The sequence below is a fragment of the Hemitrygon akajei genome, chromosome 16, assembly GCF_048418815.1.
Source record: "Hemitrygon akajei chromosome 16, sHemAka1.3, whole genome shotgun sequence".
NCBI lineage: Eukaryota > Metazoa > Chordata > Chondrichthyes > Myliobatiformes > Dasyatidae > Hemitrygon > Hemitrygon akajei.
In genome coordinates, this window is record NC_133139.1 from 9,367,645 (window position 1) to 9,393,635 (window position 25,991).

At 41.0% G+C, this 25,991-nt stretch overlaps 1 protein-coding gene across 1 annotated transcript; it reads left to right on the forward strand.

Moving 5' to 3' along the window:
* Nucleotides 1-9: 9 nt before the first annotated feature.
* On the forward strand, nucleotides 10-25,991 carry plekhj1 (pleckstrin homology domain containing, family J member 1). Its single transcript, XM_073068205.1, has 7 exons — nucleotides 10-295; nucleotides 8,993-9,060; nucleotides 10,873-10,939; nucleotides 22,742-22,832; nucleotides 23,702-23,765; nucleotides 25,103-25,173; nucleotides 25,675-25,991. The coding sequence occupies exons 1-6, from the start codon at nucleotides 202-204 to the stop codon at nucleotides 25,157-25,159; spliced, it is 441 nt and encodes a 146-aa protein (XP_072924306.1). The 5' UTR covers nucleotides 10-201; the 3' UTR covers nucleotides 25,160-25,173; nucleotides 25,675-25,991.

The following is a 25,991-nucleotide window of genomic DNA, read 5'->3' on the forward strand; positions in this document are numbered from 1 at the left end:
ACAACAGTGATCGCTTGACATAAGGGCGGGGAGTGAATGTGAGTTGGTTAACGCCAGTGGTGTAAAGTTCCATTTGTTTGTCCTTAAAATAGACGCGAGGTTTGGTTTAACATGTTTAAGAATTGTCTGAGGTTGTCTGTTGACCACCGGCGAGGCTTTTCCTCTCAGAAATAATCTAGAGAGGAGAAGGTACCGGCTACCATGAGGTACAACGTGAGGGAATTGTTGTTTCTGTCCAAGCAACCGGCCGAGAAGGCGGCTGAGCTCACCATGAGGGGCCCGAAGCGCGGCGACGGTAAGTTTGTAATGAATAACATAACTTCTTCCACCCCTTTGAGCCTTGGTAGGGGCTGTGGAACGAGAGGCGAGTTCCTGTGACTGAGAGGTGATAAGGGCTAACTGAGAGAGCTCATATTTCCAGCTATTATAAGCCTCTCTTAAGCTTCACTTGGAGTATTGTGTGCAGTTCTGGTCACCTCATTACAGGAACGATTCGGAGACTTTGGTCCACGTAACAAGATTTCTCAAACAATGAGATGACGACTAGCTCGTCTTTTGTTGCTCCTGAACATCTGGCCATGAGTTCACTTGAACTTGAAAGGACATTGGGGACGACTGCACAATGGGTGCACTCCCTCGGGTACAGGAATGATGAGATATTTGTGTTAAAGTCTGTGGAGTGTGAGTAAAACTTACAACCTTCCAATGTAGACCATAAGGCACAACAAGGTCAGCTGTAGTGCAAGGTTGTAGTTTATTGCTCCAGTGGAGGGCACGTCATGAGAAAACCTTAGCAACGTTGCCAGTCATGTGGATACCAATCAACCCTGGAGTGTAGGAGAATGAGGAGAGATTTGATAGAAGTATACAACACTGAGGGGTATTGATAGGGTAAATGCAAGCAGGCTTTTTCCCTGAGGTTGGGTGATATTAGAACTAGAGGTCATGGGTTCAAAGTTCAAAGTAATTTTTTTTATTATCAAAGTACATATATGTCCCTGTATACAACACTGCGATACATTCTCTTGTGGGCATACTTAACAAATCTATAGAATAATAACTATAACAGAAACATGAGAAGATCTGCAGGTGCTGGAAATCCAAAGCAACATTCACAAAATGCTGCAGGAACTTATCAGTTCCGATGAAGGGTCTCAGCCCGAAATGTCAACTGTTTACTCTTTTCCATTGATGCTGAGTTCTGCCAGCATTTAGTGAGTCAAATTAAAACAGAGTCAATGAAAGACTGCCCAACTAGGGTGTTCATCCAGAGTGCAGAAGACAAATAAATAATAAAGAAACAATAATAAATAAGCAATAAGTATCTAGAATATGAGATGAAGAGTCCAAGGGTGAAAGGTGAAATGTTTAAGGGGAACATAAGTTGGAACTTCACTCAGAGGGTGGAACGAGCTGCCGGCGAAAGTGGTGGATGCAGGTTTGATTTCAGCATTGAGGAGAAATTTGGATAAGTAACTTCATTGCTGCCCTAAACACCAGTGGTGTAAGAACATGGATGGAGTACTATGGTTTGGGTGCAGGTCGATGGGACCAGACAGAATAATAGTTTGCACGGACTAGATGGGCCAAAGAGCTTGCCAATGCTGTAGTGTTCTATACAGATCATTTCAAAATGTGAGTCATACAAAGGAAAATATCTGAATCAGGTTTATTCTTCGATCATTCATTATCTTGCGTAATGTCAAATTTATTTTGCAGAAACAGTACAGTGCAAGACAAAATTACAATAACTTAATAGTGCTAAAAAAGAATAATGGGGTAGTCATGGAATAGCAATATCAAAAATAAAATGCAGATTAGTGTTATAAATATAGTGTTTATATATACAGTACTGTGCAAAAGTCTTATGCATATATAGCTAGGGTGCCTAAGACTTTTGAACAGAACTAAATCTGTCAATGTGGAGCAGTGAGTTTGTAAACCTGGCAGGAGCAAAGGGTGCTGGGAAGAGTGAGGGTGGAATGCCACGGGAGTGTGGTGGGGCAGGAGGCAGAGAAGGAATAGCAGGGTTTTGGGGGTGGGACGGGTGCAGACACACCCAGCCCCAAAACACCAAGCAAGGTAATTTAATTCCAAACAATTGGTTTATTGCTCATTACTGAATGTCTCTCTGGTGCTTCCTGCTCCCTCCCCCTCTCTCTTCCCCTTTTCCCAACCATAATTCCCTTTTCACTATCTTCAGTAAAGTATGTCTGTCTGTCTCTTCGCACTCTCAGTCCACAATAGAGACCCATAATCAAATCAGGTTTATCATCACTCATGTATGTCATGAAATTTGTTTTTTTCTGTGTGTCTCGCTCCCCGTTGCTGTCTTTAAAGCAGATGAGTGGATTTTTTTTTTTTACACAGATTGGTTAGTGCCTGAAATGGGCTGCTAAGTGGTAGTGCTGAAAGCAGATATGATAGTGATTTTTAGAGGCTCCTACAGTTGAGTAGGAACATCGTTGTGGGGGGTGTAGAGTAAGCGACTGTATATACTGGAACAAGGAGCAGCACAGAAGACACTGCATGTATTGTAGATGCTGGCTAACTCACTGAGTACCTCCATCTTCTCTATTGCATGTGAAAAGAGGGATATGTGTCATGTACAGAAAGAAGACATTTCATTTAACTTGGCAATGTGTTTAGCACAGACATGCTGAAGGACCCATTCCTGTGCAAGACTATGCTGTTCAATGTTCTATGAACAAAGCCTGAGAACACAGGGACCGGAGCTTGTCATTGAGTTAGGGTGAAGGCCTGTTTCTGTGTATGACATGTCTGTGCAGGTCAGGTGCCTTCTGAGCTGCATGTAAATCCCTGAGCATGAGCAGACATGTTGAGAGAGCTGTTAGTAGGCTTTATGTCCTGATGAAGGGTTTCAGCCTGAAACGTTGACTGCTTGTTTCCACGGATGCTGCCCGACCTGCTGTGTTCCTCCAGCTTGTTTGTACGCATTGAGTAGGCTTTATGGGATCCATCACTTGAGGGATGTACAAAAGTGAGGAAAGTTGTGTTGAATCTGCATTTTGACCAATTGGGTGAAACTGGATTGTTGCATTCTGTTCTGGCTGCCATACTGTAAGAACAATATGGAAGTACTGGAAAGGATGCAGAAAAGATAGGGCGCCATGCGAGGGTAGTGGTTAGCACAGTGCTGTTACAGCTCGAGGTGTCGGAGTTCGGAGCTCACCTCCTGCCGTGGTCTGTAAGCAGTTTGAAAAGATGGTGTGCCACAGTAGCATAGCAATTTGCACATTTCACATCTCAGGATGTCTGAGTTCAGAGTTTAATTCTGTGTTCTCCCCGGAACTGTGTGGATTTCCTCTGGGTGCTTGGGGTTCCTCCCACAGTCCAAAGACGTATCAGTTAAGATGTTGTTCGGTCATTGTAAATTGTTCTGTGATGAGGCTATTGTTAAATAGGTGGGTTGCTGGGCAGTGCGGCTTGTTGGGACAGAACACCGAAGCGATAATTAAATAAAATGAATATGCTGGAGTAGTTCCAACGATGAGGGTTTTCAATTGTTACCTAACAAACTCAAATTGTTACCTTTAGAGCAGAGATTTAAGAGATGTACAAAATTTTGATTGGTTTAGTGAGGGTAGGGTTGGATTCGATTCTATTATTGCCTCATGAACTGAGATACAGTGGAAAAACTTGTATACTGTTCATACATATCAGATCATTACACAGTGCATTGAGGTATGTACAATGTCCTGTGTAACTCAAAATGGTTTCTTTAGTTTGTTAAGAGTAGGAATGCTTCTTTGTCTGATAAGTGTTTCTCTCGCAGTTGTTTAGCTTTAGACTTGCTGATATGGGGATTGTATTCATTTGTTAACCAATGGGGAATGTTATTTTGTCTTGTGAGGCTGGGAACTTGGGGGGGGGGGGTGGGGGTTGCGGTCTTTTGAGGAGAGTCGAGAGGAAGACGCCGAGGAAGGTGGACGTGCGCTGCACTGCTTGGTTGACCACCGGGGGTGGTCCCAGGTGCGAAGACGTGGAGGTCGGAGGCAAGCGACGAGGGGTCGAATGGTTCGATGGTTGAGCTCCAACGATGTGCACTAAACTGACTGAACTTAGATAAGTTGGCGCCTTTTGTTTTTTTTCTTTCCTTTCATATATATTGTATTGCCTAGTACTCTTTTAGTTTTAGTAAACTCTTTAAAGTGTATTTCATAACGGTATCTGGTGTGAATTTGATACTGTGTGCGGGCGCGAGGCATAAACTTGATTCTCACAGCACCTGCGTGTACGGGAGGTGGGGTTGGTGTGTGGCTGGATCTCCTTTTCCTCTAGACATATACCAGCCTGTTGGGTAAGTGTTACAGGTAGAACAAGGTAAAACAATAACAATTCAAAAGTAAAGTGTAAGCTACAGAAAAGGATAGACCTTCATTGCTGCCCTAAACACCAGTGGCGTAACGGGCAGTAAATACAGAAAGAGTGCAGTGCAGGTCAACACTAAAGTCCAAGACCCAAACTGGGTAGACTGTGAACTTGAGTTCATCTTAGCATACTAGGGAACTTTTTAAATAATCTTGTAACAGTGGGATAGAAGCTGTCCTTGAGCATGGTGGTACATGCTTTCTGGCTTTTGTATCTTCTACCCGATGGAACGGGAGAAGTGAGAATGTTCAAAGTTGGTGGGATCTTTGATTATACTGTCTGCTTTACTGAGGCAGCAAGATGTGTATAGAAAATCTACGGAGAGGAGGCTGGTTTCTGTGATGTGCTGAGGAGTGTCCACAACTCTCTATGGTTTCTTGTGGTCACATGCAAAGCTGTTGTCACGCCACTTGGATCCAGATAGTTAGCTTTCTGTGATACACCAATTTTTATAGATAGATAGATAGATAGATACTTTATTCATCCCCATGGGGAAATTCAACTTTTTTCCAATGTCCCATACACTTGTTGTAGCAAAACTAATTACATACAATACTTAACTCAATCACTATCTCAAAAAGCATTAATAATAGCTTTTAAAAAGTTCTTAAGTCCTGGCGGTAGAATTGTAAAGCCTAATGGCATTGGGGAGTATTGACCTCTTCATCCTGTCTGAGGAGCATTGCATCGATAGTAACCTGTCGCTGAAACTGCTTCTCTGTCTCTGGATGGTGCTATGTAGAGGATGTTCAGAGTTATCCATAATTGACCGTAGCCTACTCAGCGCCCTTCGCTCAGCTACCGATGTTAAACTCTCCAGTACTTTGCCCACGACAGAGCCCGCCTTCCTTACCAGCTTATTAAGACGTGAGGCGTCCCTCTTCTTAATGCTTCCTCCCCAACACGCCACCACAAAGAAGAGGGCGCTCTCCACAACTGACCTATAGAACATCTTCAGCATCTCACTACAGACATTGAATGACGCCAACCTTCTAAGGAAGTACAGTCGACTCTGTGCCTTCCTGCACAAGGCATCTGTGTTGGCAGTCCAGTCTAGCTTCTCATCTAACTGTACTCCCAGATACTTGTAGGTCTTAACCTGCTCCACACATTCTCCATTAATGATCACTGGCTCCATATGAGGCCTAGATCTCCTAAAGTCCACCACCATCTCCTTGGTCTTGGTGATATTGAGACGGAGGTAGTTTGAGTTAATTAAAAAAAAAAAATTGGTAAGGGGCGACAGGGACATGCCAAATATTTTGGTGTCCTGAGGAAGTAGAGCTGTGGGTGAGGTAGAGGCAAGCTGTAACCATGAGCAAATGCTTCACTGACTAGGAATAAAGATTTTAAAATTTTGGATGAACAGTACAAACAGCACAAGTGGTGCATGCGAGTTTGACTTCAACGTTTGTGTAGGTCTCCGTTAGTCTCGATAGACCGTGGATTTGCACCTTGGAAAATTTCCAGGGCGCAAGCCTGTGCAAGGTATTTTTTGTGGAAGACTGGCAATTGCCCAAGCTGCAAGTCTCCCCTCTCCACGCCACCTATGTTGTCGGGCATTAGGACCCATACACCTATGAAGGGCATTAGGACCCATACAGCTTGGCACCAGTGTCGTCGCAGAGCAATGTGTGGTTAAGTGCCTTGCTCAAGGACACAACACGCAGCCTCAGCCAAGGCTCGAACTAGCGATCTTCAGATAACTAGACAAACGCCTTAACCACATGGCCACGTGCCAACAACAACGTTTATGAGTAGCTTGGATAGGTACATGGATAATAGAGATATGGAGGGCTGTGGTTCTGGTGCAGGTCCGTGGGAGTAGGCAGTTTAAATGGTTTTGGCATGGACTAGGTGGGCCAAAGGGCCTGTTTCTGTGCCATGCTTTTCTATGACTCTACAACAGAGACATGAAGTAGAAGTTGTTATTATTGTGCAGAGAGAATGGGTACAATTCTGAAATCCTTATGGCTAGTAGGGATCAAATCCCTCACTTAATGGTAGGAGTCCATGGCATAAAAAAAGCTTGGGAACCCCTGCCTTAAAGGAAGTTTGATACAGAATTGAGAGAGAATAATTTGTGGGGTATTGAAGCAGCAACTTAAGAATTTGCTGGGGAGTGTTGGTCCAGGTGTAACATGCAACAAAAAATTTGAGCATTCAACAATTGTAAGGAATTATAAAATTATAGAGGTTAAAGTACAGATTTGTACTTGTATGATACAGATAGGTAATTATAAAAGTTTCTTTACCTTTTTTCTTTTCATGGAATGATAAGAGGAGAATCGATTATCTTATTTTTTATTATATACTGTTAGATTAATACTATGTATGATCTTGGTAATGTTTATTTTACCTTTTATATGAATTGTTATTGATATAGATATTTGAGATAATTCTCTTGTTTATATACGTACTTTTTAAAAAAAATAATTAAAAGATTGATAAAGTACAGATATGGAATAAATGTGCATAAATACCAGCATGTATTTACAATGTGAACAGCCTTATAAACAGTGGTTTGAAGTGTTAACAGTGCAGCACAGTGGGAGAGGTAATAGATAAATAGGGTGGGGGCTAATTGGGATGGTTGATCAGATTATCTGCCTGGCCATTTAGTAACTGAGGAGAAAGAAATAGTATTAGAGTTTGACCTTTCTTTGGAAAGATTATACTGTAACCAGTGTCTGCTAATGCAGCATTTAAAGTTGACAGCTGGTGAACGTAGTGTAAATTGTTTTATTCTTGTCACGTTCACCAAGGTAGAGTGAAAAGCTAGATAGATAGATAGATACTTTATTCATCCCCATGGGGAAATTCAACTTTTTTTCCAATGTCCCATACACTTGTTGTAGCAAAACTAATTACATACAATACTTAACTCAGTAAAAAATATGATATGCATCTAAATCACTATCTCAAAAAGCATTAATAATAGCTTTTAAAAAGTTCTTAAGTCCTGGCGGTAGAATTGTAAAGCCTAATGGCATTGGGGAGTATTGACCTCTTCATCCTGTCTGAGGAGCATTGCATCGATAGTAACCTGTCGCTGAAACTGCTTCTCTGTCTCTGGATGGTGCTATGTAGAGGATGTTCAGAGTTATCCATAATTGACCGTAGCCTACTCAGCGCCCTTCGCTCAGCTACCGATGTTAAACTCTCCAGTACTTTGCCCACGACAGAGCCCGCCTTCCTTACCAGCTTATTAAGACGTGAGGCATCCCTCTTCTTAATGCTTCCTCCCCAACACGCCACCACAAAGAAGAGGGCGCTCTCCACAACTGACCTATAGAACATCTTCAGCATCTCACTACAGCCATTGAATGACGCCAACCTTCTTAGGAAGTACAGTCGACTCTGTGCCTTCCTGCACAAGGCATCTGTGTTGGCAGTCCAGTCTAGCTTCTCGTCTAACTGTACTCCCAGATACTTGTAGGTCTTAACCTGCTCCACACATTCTCCATTAATGATCACTGGCTCCATATGAGGCCTAGATCTCCTAAAGTCCACCACCATCTCCTTGGTCTTGGTGATATTGAGACGCAGGTAGTTTGAGTAGTTTGGTAGCTACGCCCATTTGGATCATTATATTACTACACTGCATTGAAGTAGTACAAGGAAAAGCAGTAACAGAATGCAGAATCAATGGTTACTGAGAAAATGCAACACAGACACTAAAGTGCAAGACCAAAACGGTCTTGTATTAAAGTCCGTTCTATAGTCTTAAACAGCTGGTTAGAAGCTGGACTTCAGCGCGGTGGTACATGTTTCAGACTTTTGTATCTTCTGCCCAATGGGAAAGGAAAAAGAGTGTCCAGGATGGCTGTGGTCTTTGATTTAGTTGGCTCGGGGACCATCAAGGAAACGATAAGCATCAACTGAGTCCATGTATGTGAGGCTGGTTTCCATGTCATGTTGAACAATGTCCACAACTCCCTACAGTTTCCTGTCACAGGCAGAACAGTTGCCCAAGGCAGCACAGTGCAAGAGTTGTCTCAAACCTTCATACTTCAAGTTATAATTAGCAATGAGCTATACAAACCACTATATGAGCATGGAACTAACTCTCAGGGCATTTGTTACCTCTCTCAAATTACTCCTTTGCTAGGCCACTTTAGTGGACAGTGATGTGGAAGAAGAGTTTGAAGTCATGCATGAGATCAGCAAATGTTGTTCCTGTTGCGTATGTGCAGAGCAAGGACAACAACGGAGTAGTAAAATTAAACATTTTTACTGAATAGTGTTAACCCCTGTGCACCCTGGGCAGCTTCCAGTGCAGGGGTTCCAATCTGAGCCCGTCAAAGCAAAACAAGCTCACTCGAAAGCCAAAGCAAAAAGAGAGAGAGCCCTCTGTGCGTAGGAGTCCCAATCAATTCACCACACGATTGATCGGTGCATGCATCCTTGCCACATTTTCACAATTGGTCTGTTACAGTTCAATCCCCTGAAGGGTATTATTGATCTAGCTGGTTGTTTGATGAACTGGCCAAGAATTAAGCATGTCTCAAAGTTCAAAGTAAATTTACTATTAAAGTACATGTATGTCACCCTGAGATTCATTTTCTTGCTGGTAATATTTGCATGTTCCTTTATTCAGTTGCAAAATGCCGACTGGTGAAGCTAGTTGTCAACTTCCTTTTTTACTTCAGAATTGATGAGGAGGAGGTAAGACTGCATTAAAGTTTAATTTCTTTGCCGATTACTTGTCACAGTTTTATTGATGACTTCATAACATGTCAGAAAGCCTCGAGCAATTTCATTGTAAATACAGCAGTTCTCCAGAAATGTTTTGCTGCCTGTTAACACTTACTCCTTGCGTGATGTCACTCAGTTAGCTTTATTGGATTCCTCTTTCCGAATAATGATGCCTTTGAGATTATTTTATGATTACACACAGTAGCCACTTTATTAGCTACCTCCAGTACCTAATAAATTGGCCGCTGAGTGTATGTTCGTGGTCTGCTGATGTAGCCCATCCACTTCATGATTCAATATGTTATGTGTTCAGAAATGCTCTTCTGCACACCACTGTTGTAATGCTGGTTATTTGAGTTACTTTTACTTTCCTGTCAGTGTGAACCAGCCTGGCCATTCTCTTCTGATCTGTCTCACTAACAAGGTATTTTCACCCACAGAACTGTTGCTCACTGGATGTGTTTTGGTTTTTTGCACTATTCTCCATGAACTCTAGAAACTGTTATGCGTGAAAGTCCCAGGAGATCGTCATGGCTATCCCTCGAGGTCGAGGATGATGGTCTTCATTCTGTTGATCTATTAGCGAAGACGCCTGTGCGTATATTTGTTTAATGTGTACTTGATGTTGCACTCCAAGAAGCACACGATACTTCACAAATCAACCAACTGATTCCGATGGCATGGAAACCACGACGATTGGAGCTAATGGATTTGTTGCAGCCTTCATCCGCCTTCACAGCCGTTGAATTCGAAGTAACTTCATCCGCCTGTTCCACCGTTGAGGTCTTGGTTGGATTGTTCTTTGTCAGGGACCTCACTCTCGACCTTACTGCCATGGGTGACCCTACCAGGAGCATAACTCCAGACGGCATCATTCTCTGGATATCAGGACCACACAAGCTTCTCCACCAGGACAAGGTGACAATCCACGGAGAAGGTCCCAGGAGATAGCAGTTTCTCAAACCAACCAATCTGGCACCAATACTCACTCCATGGTTAAGGTCACTTGGATCACATTTTTCCCCGTTCTGTTGTTTGGTCTGAACAACAACCGAACTTCTTGACCGTGTCTGCATGCTTTTATGCATCAAGTTGCTGCCAAATAATTGGCTAATTAGGTATCTGCATTAACGAGTTGTGCAGGTGTACCTAATAAAGTGGACACTGAAGGTATATATTTTCCAACTTGCCACTTTCAATCCCATTTTTACGAGGTCTCCAGAAGACTTCCTAACCTCTGAGGGATCCTTGCTCTGTTACTGTCAAACCGCTGTGCTATTACAGGTTCTCAGCATATTAATCCAAGTGTAGATCCTGCTCCTAGCAGTGCTTTAGTGGTATAACATCAGTCTTGAGAGCACAAAATATTCAAAGTATATTACAGGCAGCCAAAAAACAAAGAAACCCAATAGAACCCATTTAAAAAAAAACAGAAAAGACCGTCATACATCCAATTATATTTACTTCCTAACGTTTTGAACAGGTTGATCAATCACTTGTGTTCATGCAACAGTCTGGGGATATTTCGCTGGCTATAAAACAATTTATGTATTGTTTCTGTTAAGAGAGGATCAAATTTATTGACAATTTTCTTGCTCGTTGTACAATATCATTTAGACTAAACTTTCAGAAATATTTAAAATCTTGATATTTAATTGATGTTTAAAATATTCATTTGTCAGCTGATTTTGGCAACTGAATGTTAGTGGAAATATTGTCGAAGAATGATTTTTGGAAACTAATGAGAAATGATTTAATATTCTGATCTTGTCTCTATACCAGCCTGTTGGTGCCTTGTTACTTGAGCAGTGCAGAATCCGAAAGGAAGATGACACTGGCTTCTCACTAGGTAACGAGTTTTACTTCTGTTTAGTTGTAGTAATAACTGGAAGATGGACAGATAATTATTAAATTCTGTTTTGAACTGTGATGCATGTTGGGATTTTTGCTGAGTACAAGTCACAACACCAAAACAAAATATTGAACAGAAATAGCCTGTGCTGGCATTTATGTTCCTCCTGTCTTCCTCTACCTAACTCCAGCAGCCCAACTGACCTTGCCTTTCTGCTTGTTAGCACACCTCTATGTTGTTTGTCTAAACTTCACTTTGTGACAGTACGTTCCATAGTTCTCAGATAAATAACAAATTGTTTCTTGCATTTTAAGTGTGGTCACGCCAGTTCTAAACTCATCTGTTATTGTAAGTACCCAATCTGTTTCCTAATCAGATATTGAAGGGACATAAGAGTCATGGAACTCCACAGCACAGAAACAGACCCTTCAGCCCACCTGGTCCGTGCTGAACTACTAATCTGTCTCATCCCATTGATTTGCACTTGGACCATAGCCTTCCATACCCCTCCCAGACATATACCTATAAATTTCTGTATCCACCACTTCCACTGGCTATGTTATACCACATCCTAAACCTGAAGAATATTTGTGGTTCCTTAATACTTTTTATGTCCTTGTAGATTATTTATTTTCTTTCTCTTTGTATTTTTAATTGTCATGTTCTCTACTACTATTCATAAGCTATCCTTGCTTTGCATTTTTCTCATCTTTTTTTCAATTTTTCTCACCGGCATTTATGTAACACAAGAAAAGGGTGGGAAATACTTCATTCAGGTAGCATCTGTGGTGAGAGAAACAGAACTGATGACTTGGAAAAGAGAGAAAAGAAGTGTTTAAAATTGCAGGGAACGGAGAGGGCTGAAGCAGACTAGGGAATGTCTTCAACAGACTGGAGACCATGGTTGTCCAGCTGTCTCACAATACAGTTGATGTCATTTATTGAATAGCTAATGAGGATTAATAATTGTTAATCTGTGTGGAGGAATATATGAGGAGAGTAGAGAGAAAATGTGCTGATACTGTGAGATTCGGAGTGTTGCAGTTAGAAATCTGAAATAAGAGAGAATGCTATCACATCTCCTCCCTCTAGTTCCCCACCTGCTTCCCTTTATTCCATGGTCTACTGTCCTCTTCTATCAGATTCCACCGTATTCAGCTTTTTGTCTCTTCCACTTATCACCTCCCTACCTACTTGCCCCTCACTGAATTAACCTATTGCCCACCATCTTGTGCTCCTCCCCCTCCCTTCAACTTTTTATTCTGGCTTCTGCCCCCTTTCTTTCCAGTGCTGAGGAAGGGTCAATGCTCAAAACATCAACTGTCCATTTCTCTGTTGTTGCTGCCTGACCTGCTGTGTTTTCCCAACATTTTGACATATCGCTTCAGATTTCCAGCATCTTGTCTCCAGAATGCTAGAAATACTTAACAGATCGGGCAGTATTGGTAAGGAGAAGAAAACAGAATGATTGCTGTAATCTAACACACTCTGTTCTGCATCTCATAATAACAGCATTAGTTTACTCTGTGCTGACAACATTCATCTCTCTTGTTTTGCATTCCTCCAGACAGATCGAGTATAACATATCCAAGTATTCATCACCCTCCTTCAAAAGGCATTTAAAGGTAGCAATGGGGGACAAAGAAATGGCAGATGAACTTAATGAGTACTTTGCATCAGTCTTCACTGTGGAAGACACCAGTAGTGTGCCAGAGGTTCGAGAGTGTCAGAGAGCAGAAGTGAGTGCCATTGCTATTACAAAGGAAAAACTGCTAGACAAACTGAAAGGTCTTAAGGTGGATAAGTCACTTGGACAAGATGGACGACATCCCAGAGTCCTGAGAGAGGTTGCTGAAGAGATAACGGACGCAATGGCCATAATTTATCAAGAATCAATTGATTCTGGCATGGTTCTGGAGGACTGGAAAATTGCAAATGTCACTCCACTCTTTAAGAAGGGAGGAAGGCAAAAGAATGGAAATTATAGGCCAGTCAGCCTAACCTCAGTGTTTGGGAAAGTGTTGGAGTCTCCGATTAAGAATGAGGTTTCAGGGTACTTGGAAGATAATAATAAAACAAGTCAAAGTCAGCATGGTTTTTGTAAAGGGAAATCTTGCCCGACAAATCTGTTAGTTCTTCGAGGAAGTAACCAGCAGGATGAACGAAGGAGAGGTAGTGAGTGTCATTTAATTTGATTTTTAGAACACGTTTGATAAGGTGCCATACATGAGGTTGCTTAACAAGATAAAATCCTATGGTGTTATAGGAAAAATGCTGGCATGGATAGACGAATGGTAGTGAGTGGGAATAAAAGGGGCCTTTTCTGGTTGGCTGCCAGTGACTAGTGGTGTTCCTCGGGGGTCAATATTGGGATCGCTACGTTTCACATTGTCAGTGATTTAGATAATGTAATTAATAACTTTGCGGCAAAGTTTGCAGATGATACGAAGAAAGGTAGAGGGGTAGGTAGTGCTGAGGAAGCAATGCGATTCAGAAGGACTTAGATTGGAAGAATGGACAAATATGTGGCAGTTGGAATACAATGTTGGGAAAGTATGATAATGCAAATCAGTAAAAGGAACAAAAGTGCAGACTATTATCTAAATGGAGAGAAGTCAAACATCTGAGCTGCAAAGGGATTTGGGAGTCCTCGTGCAAGACTCCCAGAAGGTTAACTTACAGGTTGACTGTGATATAGAAGGCAAGTGCAAAGTTGGCATTCATTTCAAGGGGAGTAGAATATAAAAACAAGGAGATGATGCTGAGGCTTTATAAGACATTAGTCAGGCCACACTTCGCCAACAGTTTTGTCCCCATATCTCACAAAGGATTGTTGTCATTGGAGAGAGTCCAGAGGAGGTTCATAAGGATGATTCTGGGAATGAAAGGGTTAACCTATGAGGAACGTTAGGTAGCTATGGGCCTCTGGAATTTAGAGGAATACAAGGGGATCTCATTGAAACCTACCGAATGTTGAAAGGACTAGATAAGGTGAATGTGGAGAGGATGTCTCCTACGTGGGGGTTGTCCAGACCTAGACGGCACAGCCTCAAAATTATGGGGCAATCCTTTAGAACAGAGGTAAGGAGGCAATTTCTTTTAGCCAGAGAGTAGTAAATCAGTGGAATGCTCTGCCACAGACTGCAGTGGAGGCCAAGTATATTTATAGCGAAAATTGATAGTTTCCTAATTGGTCAGGGCATCAGAGGCTATGGTGAGAAGGCAGCTGTGTGGGATTGAACGGAATGGGATCCGAGATCAACCATAATGGAATGGTGGAACAGACTCAATGGGCTGAATGGCTTAATTCTGCTCTCATGTCCTATTGCATTAACTGCATTAGTGTCGGCTGGACAGCCTTGATCCACACACTCGCACTCTCTGCTTTGTACCGCCTTTTTTTTTACACCTTTGACCTTTTCAGTACTAGAAAAGCGAGGAACAATAACCTGATAATATTAACTGTTTCTTTCTCCACAGATACTACACTATAAAATTTCTCTTTTCATTTCAGTTTTCTAATATCTGCAGCTTTTTGCTTTTCAGTTAATGTCCATATTATGACCATTAAAGCAAAGATTTTTATTTATTTTATGGAGAACAGTGCAGAGTAGGCCTTCCAGCCCTTTGATCCACACCACCCAGCAATCCCCCAATTTAATGCTAGCCTAATCACAGAATGATTTACATTGACCTATTAATCTACCAGCCGATACATCTTGGGACTGTGGGAGGAAACACACATGGTCACAGGGAGAACGTACAAACTCCTTACAAGCAACGGTGGAAATTGAATCAGAGTTGCCCGTACTGTAAAGCATTATGCTAGCCAGTACATTACCGTGCCAACAATTCTTGCAGGTGATTGGAAATGCTTACTTTTCTTTCTACTTTATTGTTTCAATACATTTTAACTTTAATTTTCAAGCACTATTTTGGAACCCATGATTAAAATGCATTACTCTATTTGTCATGCCTTTATTGTTCTCTCTTTATTATCATAATTTGTACTACTTTGTGATCACTACTGCCCATGCTTCTCTTGCTCTCTGGTGTTTACAACTTACTGGGAACTAGTAGGGAATTGTCCCTTGCTGGGCGTTTTGCTTGGAGATTCTATACATGTGGTAGGATCTCCATCCCCTATTTCCCCTTTCCTACTGCTACTAACTTCCAAAGTTCAAACTAAAATTTATTATCAGAGTACATACATCTCACCACATTCAAACCTGAGATTCTTTTTGTGCAGCATACTCAACAAATCGATAGAACAGTAACTGTAAACAGGATCAATAGACACGAAGCTGTGCAAATACAAATTATAAATAAATAGCAGTAAATAATGAGCGTGAAATAAGATAAAAGAACAGCAATCTTCATAGTTTTGTTTTTTAATTTATTTTCATATTTTATATTCAGAATAATAAGTGAATTTATTTTAAAAAAATTTGATAAGATTCCTCACAAGAGATTATAGAACAAAATTAGTGGGTGGGAATGGGGTTTGGTTAATGGGTAGAAAACCAAGGTTGTAACAAATTTGGGGACCCAGGGGAATGGCTGCTATGTTGTTCATGATCTACACTAGTAATCAGAATGAGGGCAAAAACTAAAACATATCCAAGACCTCAAGACTTTGGAGCAGACTTGGGTCATTCAGCCTATCGAGCCTGCTCTGCTGTTCCAGCGTGGCTGATTCGTTATCTCTCTTGACTCCACTCTCCTGTCTTCGCCCCATAACCTTTGACGCCCTGATTAAGAACCAATCAACCCCTGCCTTAAATATACCCAATAACATGGTCTGCACTACCCTATGTGGCAAAAAAATTCCATGGATTCACCACCCTCTGGCTAAAGAAACTTTTACTCATTGATGTTCCAAATCAGGGATTCGCAACCTTTTTTCTGCCGTGGACCAATACCATTCAGCAAGGGATTCATGGACCCCAGACTGGGAACCCTGTTTTAAATGGACGTCCTTCAATTCTGAGGCTGTGTCCTCTGATTCTAGACTCCCCCACTATAGGAAACGTCCTCTCTACATCTACTCTCTCCAGACCTTTCAATATTCAATAGGTTTCAATTAGATCCTCTCATTCTTCTAAACTACAGCAAGTATAGGCCCACAACAAGTTTGCTGATACTATGTTGGTGGTAGGTGGGTTGTGAAGAAAATGCTGGAAAGCTTCTAGGGGGAATTTTGCTGAGTTAGGTGAAAGAGTGAGGACAAGGTAGACGTAGGAAATCTGTGACATCGTCTGTTTTGCCAAAAGAAGACACAGGTGGAGTTTGATTTCATAAACACAAAATCTGCAGATACTGGAAATTCAAAGTAACGCACACACAATGCTGGAGGAACTCGGCAGGTCAGGCAGCATCGATGGAAAAGAGAAAACAGTCAACATTTGGGGCTGAGAACCTTCATCAGGACTATGAAGAAGGTGGAGTTTTTTTTGTTAAATAGCGAGAATTTGAAAGTTGTTGGTGTTGGGAGCAGCTTGGTTGTCCTTGTACAGGAATCATCAAGTTCACAGCAGGTAATTAGTCAAGATAAGGTATGTTGGTCTTTGGTTCCTTGAATAGCCTTAAGTCTGACAGGTTTACCAGTTTGCAGTCGCAACCCATCAGTGGAATATTAACAAAGCTCTGAAATTAATGGTTTTTCTGCCATACATTATAGAAACATAGAAAACCTACAGCACAATACAGGCTCTTCAGTCCACAAAGCTGATATCATAACCAGGCTTGGCCTCTAGGTGATCCCCCCCACAAGAGTTTCTACTTCTCAAACAAAATGAAAACTGTCAAAAAGCATCAACTTTCCCCACTCAGGTATTTTGATAGTAAAATATTAACTATCCCCCTAACAATCCAGCGTTTGTCATCTTAAGAGACTTGTGCAAATAAGGCTTTATCTACTTTGCAATCCCCACCCTTAAGGTAATCTTGGGAGGAAATAAATTGTATTTACAGCCAGTTCTGGAATGTATCCTCTGTGATAGCAAAGGGTTCACTGTCCAAGAGTAAAGGTATGACTGTAATTACACTCAGTGGCCACTTATTAGGCACAGCTATACACCTCATTAATGCAAATAATTTAATCAGTCAATCATGTGCAGCAATTCAGTGCATACAAGCACACAGACATGGTCAAGAGGTTCAGATGCTGTTCAGACCAAACATCAGAATGAGAAAGAAGTGTGATCTAAATAATTAGCAAACACGAGGAAATCTGCAGATGCTGGAAATATAAACAACAAAACACACAAAATGCTGGTGGAACACAGCAGGCCAGGCAGCATCTATGGGGAGAAGCGCTGTTGAAGTTTCGGGCCGAGACCCTTCGTCAGGACTAACTGAAAGGAAAGATAGTAAGAGATTTGAAAGTAGTGGGGGGAGGGGGAAATGCGAAATGATAGGAGAAGACCGGAGGGGGTGGGATGAAGCTAAGAGCTGGAAAGGTGATTGGTGAAAGTGATACAGAGCTGGAGAAGGGAAAGGATCATGGGACGGGAGGCCTCAGGAGAAAGAAAGGTCGGGGGGGGGAAGCACCAGAGGGAGATGGAGAACAGGCAAGCAACTAAATATGTCAGGGATGGGGTAAGAAGGGGAGGAGGGGCATTAACGGAAGTTAGAGGTCAATGTTCATGCCATCAGGTTGGAGGCTACCCAGCTGGTATATAAGGTGTTGTTCCTCCAACCTGTGTTTGGATTCATTTTGACAATAGAGGAGGCCATGGATAGATATATCAGAATGGGACTAAATAATTGTTGGTGCCAGGCGGGCTGTTTTGAGTGTCTTAGAAACTGCTGATCTCCTGAGATTTTCATGCACAACAGTTCACAGAGAATGATGCGACAAACAAAAAGTCCAGTGAGTGGCAGTTCTGTGGATGAAAATGCCTTGTTAGCGAGCGAGGTCAGGAGAATGGCCAGACTGCTTCAAGCTGATAGGAAGGCAACAGTAACTCAAATAGCCAAGTGTTGCAGTGGTGTCAGAAAAGCACCTCTGAACACACAACACATTGGAACTTGAGTGGAGGACCCACAGCAGCAGTAGACCACACATATACATGGCCACTGACTGTATGTGCAACACTAGTGAGATCTAGAATATCTGTACAGATCACGTCTGCCTAACTCAGGAAGGCTGATGAAGGCTCTCGACCCAAAACGTTGACTGCTTCTTTCAATGGATGCTGCTCAGCCTGCTGAGTTCATCCAGCTTTTTTGTACGTCTTGATTTGACCACAGCTTCTGCAGTGTACTTTGTGTTTACAGGAAGGCTGCACTTTTGATAAGTGCAGTGAAAGTTCACCAAATGGATTCCTGAGAATGAAGGACGAATGGTGAAGGTGTCTCCTGTCAGTGGAGATTAAGAAGACTGGATCAATGTTCTTTGGAATTTAGAAGTGTGATTATTGATCTCAGAAATGTACAGATGTCTTTATTTTGCCTGGCCTGTTATCTGGAGTCTGAGACCACAGTCTAAGGCTAAGTGTCTCAACAGTCAGGGCAGATGAGAAGAAGTTTCATAAGAGTCATAGAACAGTACGGCACAGCAGCAGGCCCTTGGGCCCATCTAGTCTATACCAAACTGTTATTCTGCCTTGTCTCATAGAGTAAAGATTAGCTTTATTTGTCCATTGAACACTGAAACACAGTGAAATGTATCGTTTACGTTGAGCTTTTGGAGCTCACCATCCAAGGACAGTGAAGGATCAGTCATAGTGTATTTAAGATGGAGATGATGCATTTATTTTTGGTATGAGGACTATGGGATTAGTGCAGGCAAGTGCTGCTAAAGCGAACACCATGATCTCATTCAATGGTACAGCAGGGCTGAATGGCCTTCTATTATGTACCTTTAGTTTCTCTGCCTTCCTTGTGCTTCTTAGGTGGCCTGTTACCTACCCTTATAAGTGTGATTGATAATTTAATAACCTTGTGTATTCTGCTTGTCTTGTCACACCTGTGTATTTTATCTCTCGTTTTTATAAATGTGTCATATCTGTGCAGAGTTTTGTTTTTTTTCTCGCTAGCTATCCCTGTCTGATGTATTTGCTATTATGACCCACACGTCCACCTCCATTTCAGAACCTGATGCTGTATCTTCTTTAGATACAGAATGGGTGGCACAGCAGCATAGTGGTTAGCATAATGCTTTAAAGTGCAGGTGATCCGGTTTCAGTTCCTGCTGACGCCTGTAAGTTCTCCTCATGACCATATGGGTTTCCTCCGGGTGCTCCGGTTTCCTCCCACAATCCAAAGACATGCCAGTTGGTAGGTTATTTGATCATTGTAAATTGTCCTGTGATTAGGCTCTGATTAAATCAGGGCAGTGTGGCTTAAAGGGCCTATTTCATGCTGTATCTCAATAAATAAATAAAAAGAATTATCATTAATTTTCCTTTGATTTTGTTTTGTTGTCGTTATGATTGGCTATTGGAAGACATTTCCACCTGAGAAACTCCTGTCAGTGTTGGCATCATCCAGCCAAGTATCCATACTTCATTTATTTCAGAGTTCAAAGTACATATATTATCAAACTATGTATACCATAATCAACCTTGAGATTCATCTTGCAGGCAGAAACACAATAGAATCCATGAAAAAACCCACACAACAAAGACTCCAATGTGTGAATAAAGAGCAAATTGTGCAAACAATTTTAAAAAATGTAAACAAGTAATACACAGAACATGAACGGCAGAGTCCCTGAAAGTGAGTCCACAGCCATGGAGCCCGTTCAGTGCTGAGGCGAGAGAAGCTGGAGCAGGAGCCCGATGGCTACAGGCCGCAGCTGCTGAGGCAAGTGAAACCTCACGGATCTGAACACCTGTTCATCCTTCATTCTCGACCTCAATGACTTAATCTTTTTAATCCAGCTCAGCACTTAAATCAGCACAATGAGCCTGCACTCCCAATTATACTCATGTGACCAATTAACCTACTTTATACTTGTGACCAATTAACCTACTAACCCCTACGTCTTTGGAATGTGGGAAGAAATCCACATGGGCAAAGGGAGATCGTATAAATTCCTTACAGATACTGCTGGGAACTGAACCTGTGTCGCTGGTGCTGTAATAGAGTTATGCTAACTTCTATGCTACCATGCCACCCCACTTGTACAGAGCAACTTTCCAGGAATATTTACTTAATACCCAATATCTTTCCATTTCCCACACTAACTGCTTTCTGTGGCTTTAGAGGAGATTGCATTTTTGTAGAGGTGACTGGTAGCAATGGACAATTGTGCATAAACACAATGCAAACTGATTTTATAGTGAATTTGTAGTCTATAAAGAAATTTCTACTTCATTTGATAATATGAATCTGTAATCGTGTCCCAACCATATCTTCCTAACAAAAAAGCCTTTTTTTTTGAGGGGGAAAAAGAATTATGAGAATTATTGTAGAGTTGAGAAAATGTTTTGTTTCTCAAGGGGAGGTGACAGTGGGGGCAGAAACTGCCATCATTCTAAAAATGTTCATTTTCTTTTTAGTTGTCCTTGTGTTGATAAGCTATCATGTCAACTGCCATCTGTTTTCAAGAAGTATGATTATGTATAAAAGGAATGCACAGAACTCCTGTACAAATGCTAACGTTCAAGGCTACATTTTCTTTCTTGCACCAATGCTGAAGCACTCTATGCTAATGTGGTTTCTGTGATTTTTAATAACCTGAAATTAATGTTATCAAAAAATTTATTTATGGAAAGTACACTAAAAAGAGCTGGCTATCTGGTATTAAATTCCTGATGTTACAACTTTCTTGTTAACAACTTTGGGAAATTAACTCTAAATTTATACTTTGTCAAATAATAGTGCATGATGCACACAATGGCCACTTTATTGGGTACTTCCTGCACATAATAAAGTGGTCATTGAGTGTATGTTCGTGATCTTGTGCTGCTGTGGCCCATCCGTTTCAAGGTTTGATGTGTTATGCATTCAGAGATACTCTTCTGCACACCGATGTTTTCTGGCCATTCTCTGACCTCTCATTAACAAGACGTTTTTGACCACAGGAATGCCACTCACTGGATGATTTTTGTTTCTTGCACCACTCTCTGTAAAGTCTAGAGACTGTTGTGCATGAAAATCCCAGGAGATCAGTTTCTAAGATACTCAAATAACCCTATAAGGAGTTTTGCATTCTCCTTATTGTCGTGAGAGTTTCGTCCAGGTGTTCTGGTTTCCTGCCAAGTTACAAAGACATACTGGTTAAGGTTAGTGAGTTAGTGTTGGCGCCAGAAGTATGGTGACACCTGCAGGCACAATCCTTGGACTGTGTTTGTCATTTAAAATTTCACTGGATGTTTCAATGTACATATGACAAAGCTTATCTTTTATCTTTTTGTGCTAAAGGAACTTAATGGGTCAAGACAGTAGATGAAGGGTCTAAACCCAAAATGGTGACTTAACTCAACCTGGCCAGGCTGCACTTAAGGATTTATTTCAGTTGTCCTGTGCCCATTGGATTTGTTGTCCACATCTGCATTTTGGAAATAAACTTTTGAAGCGAAGCAGACAATAACTCTGCATGTGAAGTTTTTTTGCTTGGAAGAACATCAATCTTGTCTCAGGTTGACCTTTGTAACACACACAAAATGCTGGAGTAACTCAGCAAGCCAATCACCATCTATGGAAAGGAATAACGATTTGACATTTTGGGCCAAAACCCTTCATCAGAACTACTGGATCGAAATGTCGACTTATTTTTCCCTCGTTCCACAGATGTTGCCTGACCTGGTGGGTTCCAACAGCATTTTGTGTGTGTGTTGCTCTGGATTTCCAGTATCTGCAGAATCCCTTGAGTTTGTGTTAAACTTCAGATGTTTTCTGTTTTACCTTAATCCCAAGAGAAATTCAAGCCTTAACTGTTCAAGTATGAGTTTTGGCTTGCATATCAAATAGTCAAAGGAAGTAGCTGTAGAATGTGCATGTTAATCCTTTACTACTAAGGGTTTACATAATCAGCGAGTTTAATTTTCGTTTTAATATAAAAGTCATCCAGTTGTGTATTATGTAGTGTGTAGCCCATGTGTGAAATGTTCCTGTTGTACAGTGGTCAGCACCATTGATACCCTGCTGAGGATGACCCACAGATTTAAAAAAATATTAAAATGTAGCCAACTTTTTTTTCAATCCTGTGGCCATTTTCCTTCACCATTATAACTGGGTCTTGATGGGGGGAGGGAAGATGGGCACAAGGAGAAAAAGAATATGGTTATAATAGGTAGTAATATACTTAGAGGCAGGAATAGGCTGTATAGCATTTGGTAAACCAGTATCCATCATTAAGGGCCCCTATCACCCAGAACTCGCCCTCTTCTCATTGCTACCATCAGTGAGGAGGTACAGGATCCTGAAGACACACACTCAACATTGTAGGAAAGATTTCTTCCCCTTCACTATCAGATTCCTGAATGGCTCATGAACAATACCTTACTATTTTAGCTCTCTATTTGCACTATTTAATTCAGTTTTGTATTGATGTATGTATTTTTTATACTTTATAGTTTGTTTTTATGTATTGCACTGTACTGCTACGGAACAAATTTCATGAGATCTAACACTGATATTAAGCCTGATTCTGACCCAGTATTTCCAGCTGACTGAGTAGAACTAACTGATTAAGACAAATGAATTGAGCAGAAAATCTTATTGTCAGTGATTTTTTTCCCTTTTGTGATTTCGATATATTCGTGCTGAGCTATTGACTATAGCAAAACAAATGGCATATTTTAACTTGCTTCCACTATAGTTATTTTTTTTATTATTTGATTGAAGTATTTGTGGATGAGCCAGAAAGAAAATATTCATTTACGTGTGAAACTAAAGATGAATGTGAGGAGTGGATTGAAGCTTTGACAAAAGCTAGGTATGTAAACACTGTCATTATCTGTTTGCCATCTTTTAGAGAAGTCTTTATAGCATTGAACATTTATATAACCTACAGAAGCTTTCGTTAAAATAACCCAGGGGCTTATTTGATGAAAGGATTCTGTAAACAAATTCTAAAACCATTTTGTGTTCGAGGAAGCTAGGTCAATTTAAATTAAATTTATCAGGTGGTGCTACTTCCAACAACTGGAATTGATCCATGCTAAAGGTCCTGGATTTAACCAACTCAGCAAATTTTGTGCTTGCATCTCTTATCAACACTGCTTAGCTGGAGTTTACTGTAATGAATATTGATGATGAAGCATTTGAGGAGGTTGGAAGGTTCCTGAAACAAAGTTTAAATGGTTGGAAAAACTACTGTATTTGTTTTTCTTCAAGTCTCTGCTCTAGCCTCTTGCCTCTTCTCACTTGCCTATCGTTTCCCTCGATGCCCCTCTTCTTTCCCTTTCTCACATGGTCCACTCTCCACTCCTCAGATTTCTTATTCTACAGCCCCTAACCTTTTCCCCCTTATCATTTCTCTAGTTCTTACTTCATCCCTGGTCTCACCCATCACCTGGGAGCTTGTCCTCCTTCTCCCCCCACCCCCCCCCCCCCACACCTTGTTATTACGGCTGCTTCCTTCCATTACCGTCCTGTTAAAGGGTCTCAGCCCAAAACATTGACTATTTCCATAGATGCTACCTGCCCTGCTGAGTTCCTCCAGCATTTTGGGTGTGTTACTCTGGATTTCTAGCATCTGCAGAATCTCTTGTTTTTGTAATTTATTATAGAGGATTAAAATTTGACATGTTTGAATATTTATTTTAGCATCTATATACATTAATCATTGTTTTTGTTCCACAGCTATGAGTATATGCGGCAAAGTTTAATATTTTACCGGAATGAAATTCAAAAAATAACTGGAAAAGTAAGTTTATTAAATATGGTTCATTACTAATCTGCTGAAATTATAGCACTGAATATTACACTGCACAGTATCCGTAACCTTTATTCTAAATGTTTTTCACTATCCCTTTAACCCGGGAAATCCAGGATTTAACTACTCACAATTCTACAGGCTCAATGCAGTCCAGAAGGTCTTTGCTCAGCAATCACAACTAGACTACAATCCTGTTGGCACCTAAATTTCTGGTGGTTTGATTAAAATTTGGAAATTTGGTGAAGGTTGTTAGCTAATGACTTTTAAATTAGAACAGTAACAGTGGGAGTTTGAAGATGTTCGTGGTATAGAGTAACCATTTGACCTGTATTGAGTGGTTATACCATAGGACATAGGAGCAGAATTAGGCCATTCGGCTCATTGAGTCTGCTCCATGGCTGATTTATTTTCCCTCTCAACCCCACTCTCCTGCCTTCTCCCCATAACCTTTGACTCCCTTACTAATCAAGAATCTATCAACCTCTATTTTAAATATACCCAATGACTTGGCCTTCATTCGTGACTCATGCTTTCATTTGGATTTGAGACTAAATGGGCACCAAGACAGCGTAGTGGTTAGCATGATGCTGCTACAGCTTGGGGAGTTCCGAAGTTCAGTTCCGGCACCATCAATACAACGTTTGTACATTCTCCTCATGAATCATATGGGTTTCCTCCTACAGTCCAGACATACCAGTTAGAAGGGTAATTGGCCATTGTATATTGTCCTGTGATTAGGCTGGACCGGAAGGATGTGTTCTCCACTGTATCTTTAAAATAAAAATATAGACTGTAGTTTCTGATTTGAACTAAATTATTCTTGGTCTTCATGCAAAATTTTATCACATTGTGGCCACTGTTTCTTAAAGACTCTAATGATCAGAAGCTGTATTTGATGTTGTAATCACGCAAGAGGTAACAGGGATGTCAGAAAGTTGATTGAGCAGATTTCAGGTAACAGCATCAAGTTTGGCTTAGTATTTGCCTTAACCATTACTACTTGGCTTAAGAATGACTTATGGATAAAGGCTTAGGACGTCTGTAGTTCTGTAGCTCGGTGTCCGGATTTTGGGGGTGTGGGTTGTGTGTTTTGGAAGAAATCACTTAAGCACAAACTCTAGAAATAATTCGATAAACACCATTCATTAAACAATAATGGAAGCTGTCAGCAGAGAAGTACAGTTTGAAACTGATGTACTCTGGATTAAATATCCTGTTACTATTCACTGTTGAATGTAGAATATTCTTTGCAGATATCTATGTAGTGAAACACTGTTAGGTGACTGATCCTCCTTCTTGGAGTAATACCTGTTCCTCTACCACAGGATCCACTGGAACAGTATGGAATTTCAGAAGAAATAAGATTTCAAACCAGATCATAGAAACTGTTGAAAAGGTACAGTGATTTCTGATGGTAACTATGGATTTTTATCAGCTCTCCAGTTTGTCAACTTCAAGTATTGAAACAATTCAGAAAGTGATACATTAGCATAGTAACACTCCAATCCAATATCTGATTGTTCAGAAATCCCAATGTTTCAGTATCTGACTCATTCCTCATCCTTATCTACAAACCCCTGTGGTCAGCAGTGTGTGGGACTGAAGCCGCAATGGGGGGGGGGGGGGGACGTGTGGTTAGCAGTACAACTGATGTTCAGCATGGGCCACAGTAGTCACCAGGGTCCCATTTGTTTGCTAGATTCACTGGAGAATTTGTACTATTCTATAAATGGTTTAATAATAACTGGGTATTAATAACATCTGTTAACACCACTTAAAGTTCTGAGTGCCAGTTTGAGTTTTGCTCTAGTTACTTGTTGCAAAATGTAAGTTCTTTACTTCTCAATTACTCAGCAAGGGGCCCAAAATTCACCCTATTTTACTTTTTCTTTTTTAGATTCTGTTGGACCTGCTACTTTGACCAACTTTATCAGGGTTTTCCTCTTCCCGACGTTCCTAGGTTATTTTTAGAATGAACTCGTGCATGTAAGGATGGGGTGGTGGAAAGAAAGGGTTGGTGTCTGAGTGATTATAATAGACATTCACTGTAAATGTTTTGAATTGGGTATATTTATATTTTGTACTAGCTTTTTTGTGATGTTTGCATGTAGATACTTTGGGATTTCCTGGATGTAGCTTGCAGTATCCAATAGACTGTAACTGTGAACTTCAAGTATTTCTGTTGGTTGGAATAAAGCATTGATGATTGAGCTA

Bases quoted from the DNA above. Each gene is read 5' to 3' on its own strand.
- plekhj1 (XM_073068205.1), top strand. From the start codon at position 202: ATGAGGTACAACGTGAGGGAATTGTTGTTTCTGTCCAAGCAACCGGCC. The intron at 9,061-10,872 runs GTAAGACTGCAT...TCTCTATACCAG, and splicing joins TCAGAATTGATGAGGAGGAG to CCTGTTGGTGCCTTGTTACT. The intron at 22,833-23,701 runs GTATGTAAACAC...TTTGTTCCACAG, and splicing joins GAAGCTTTGACAAAAGCTAG to CTATGAGTATATGCGGCAAA.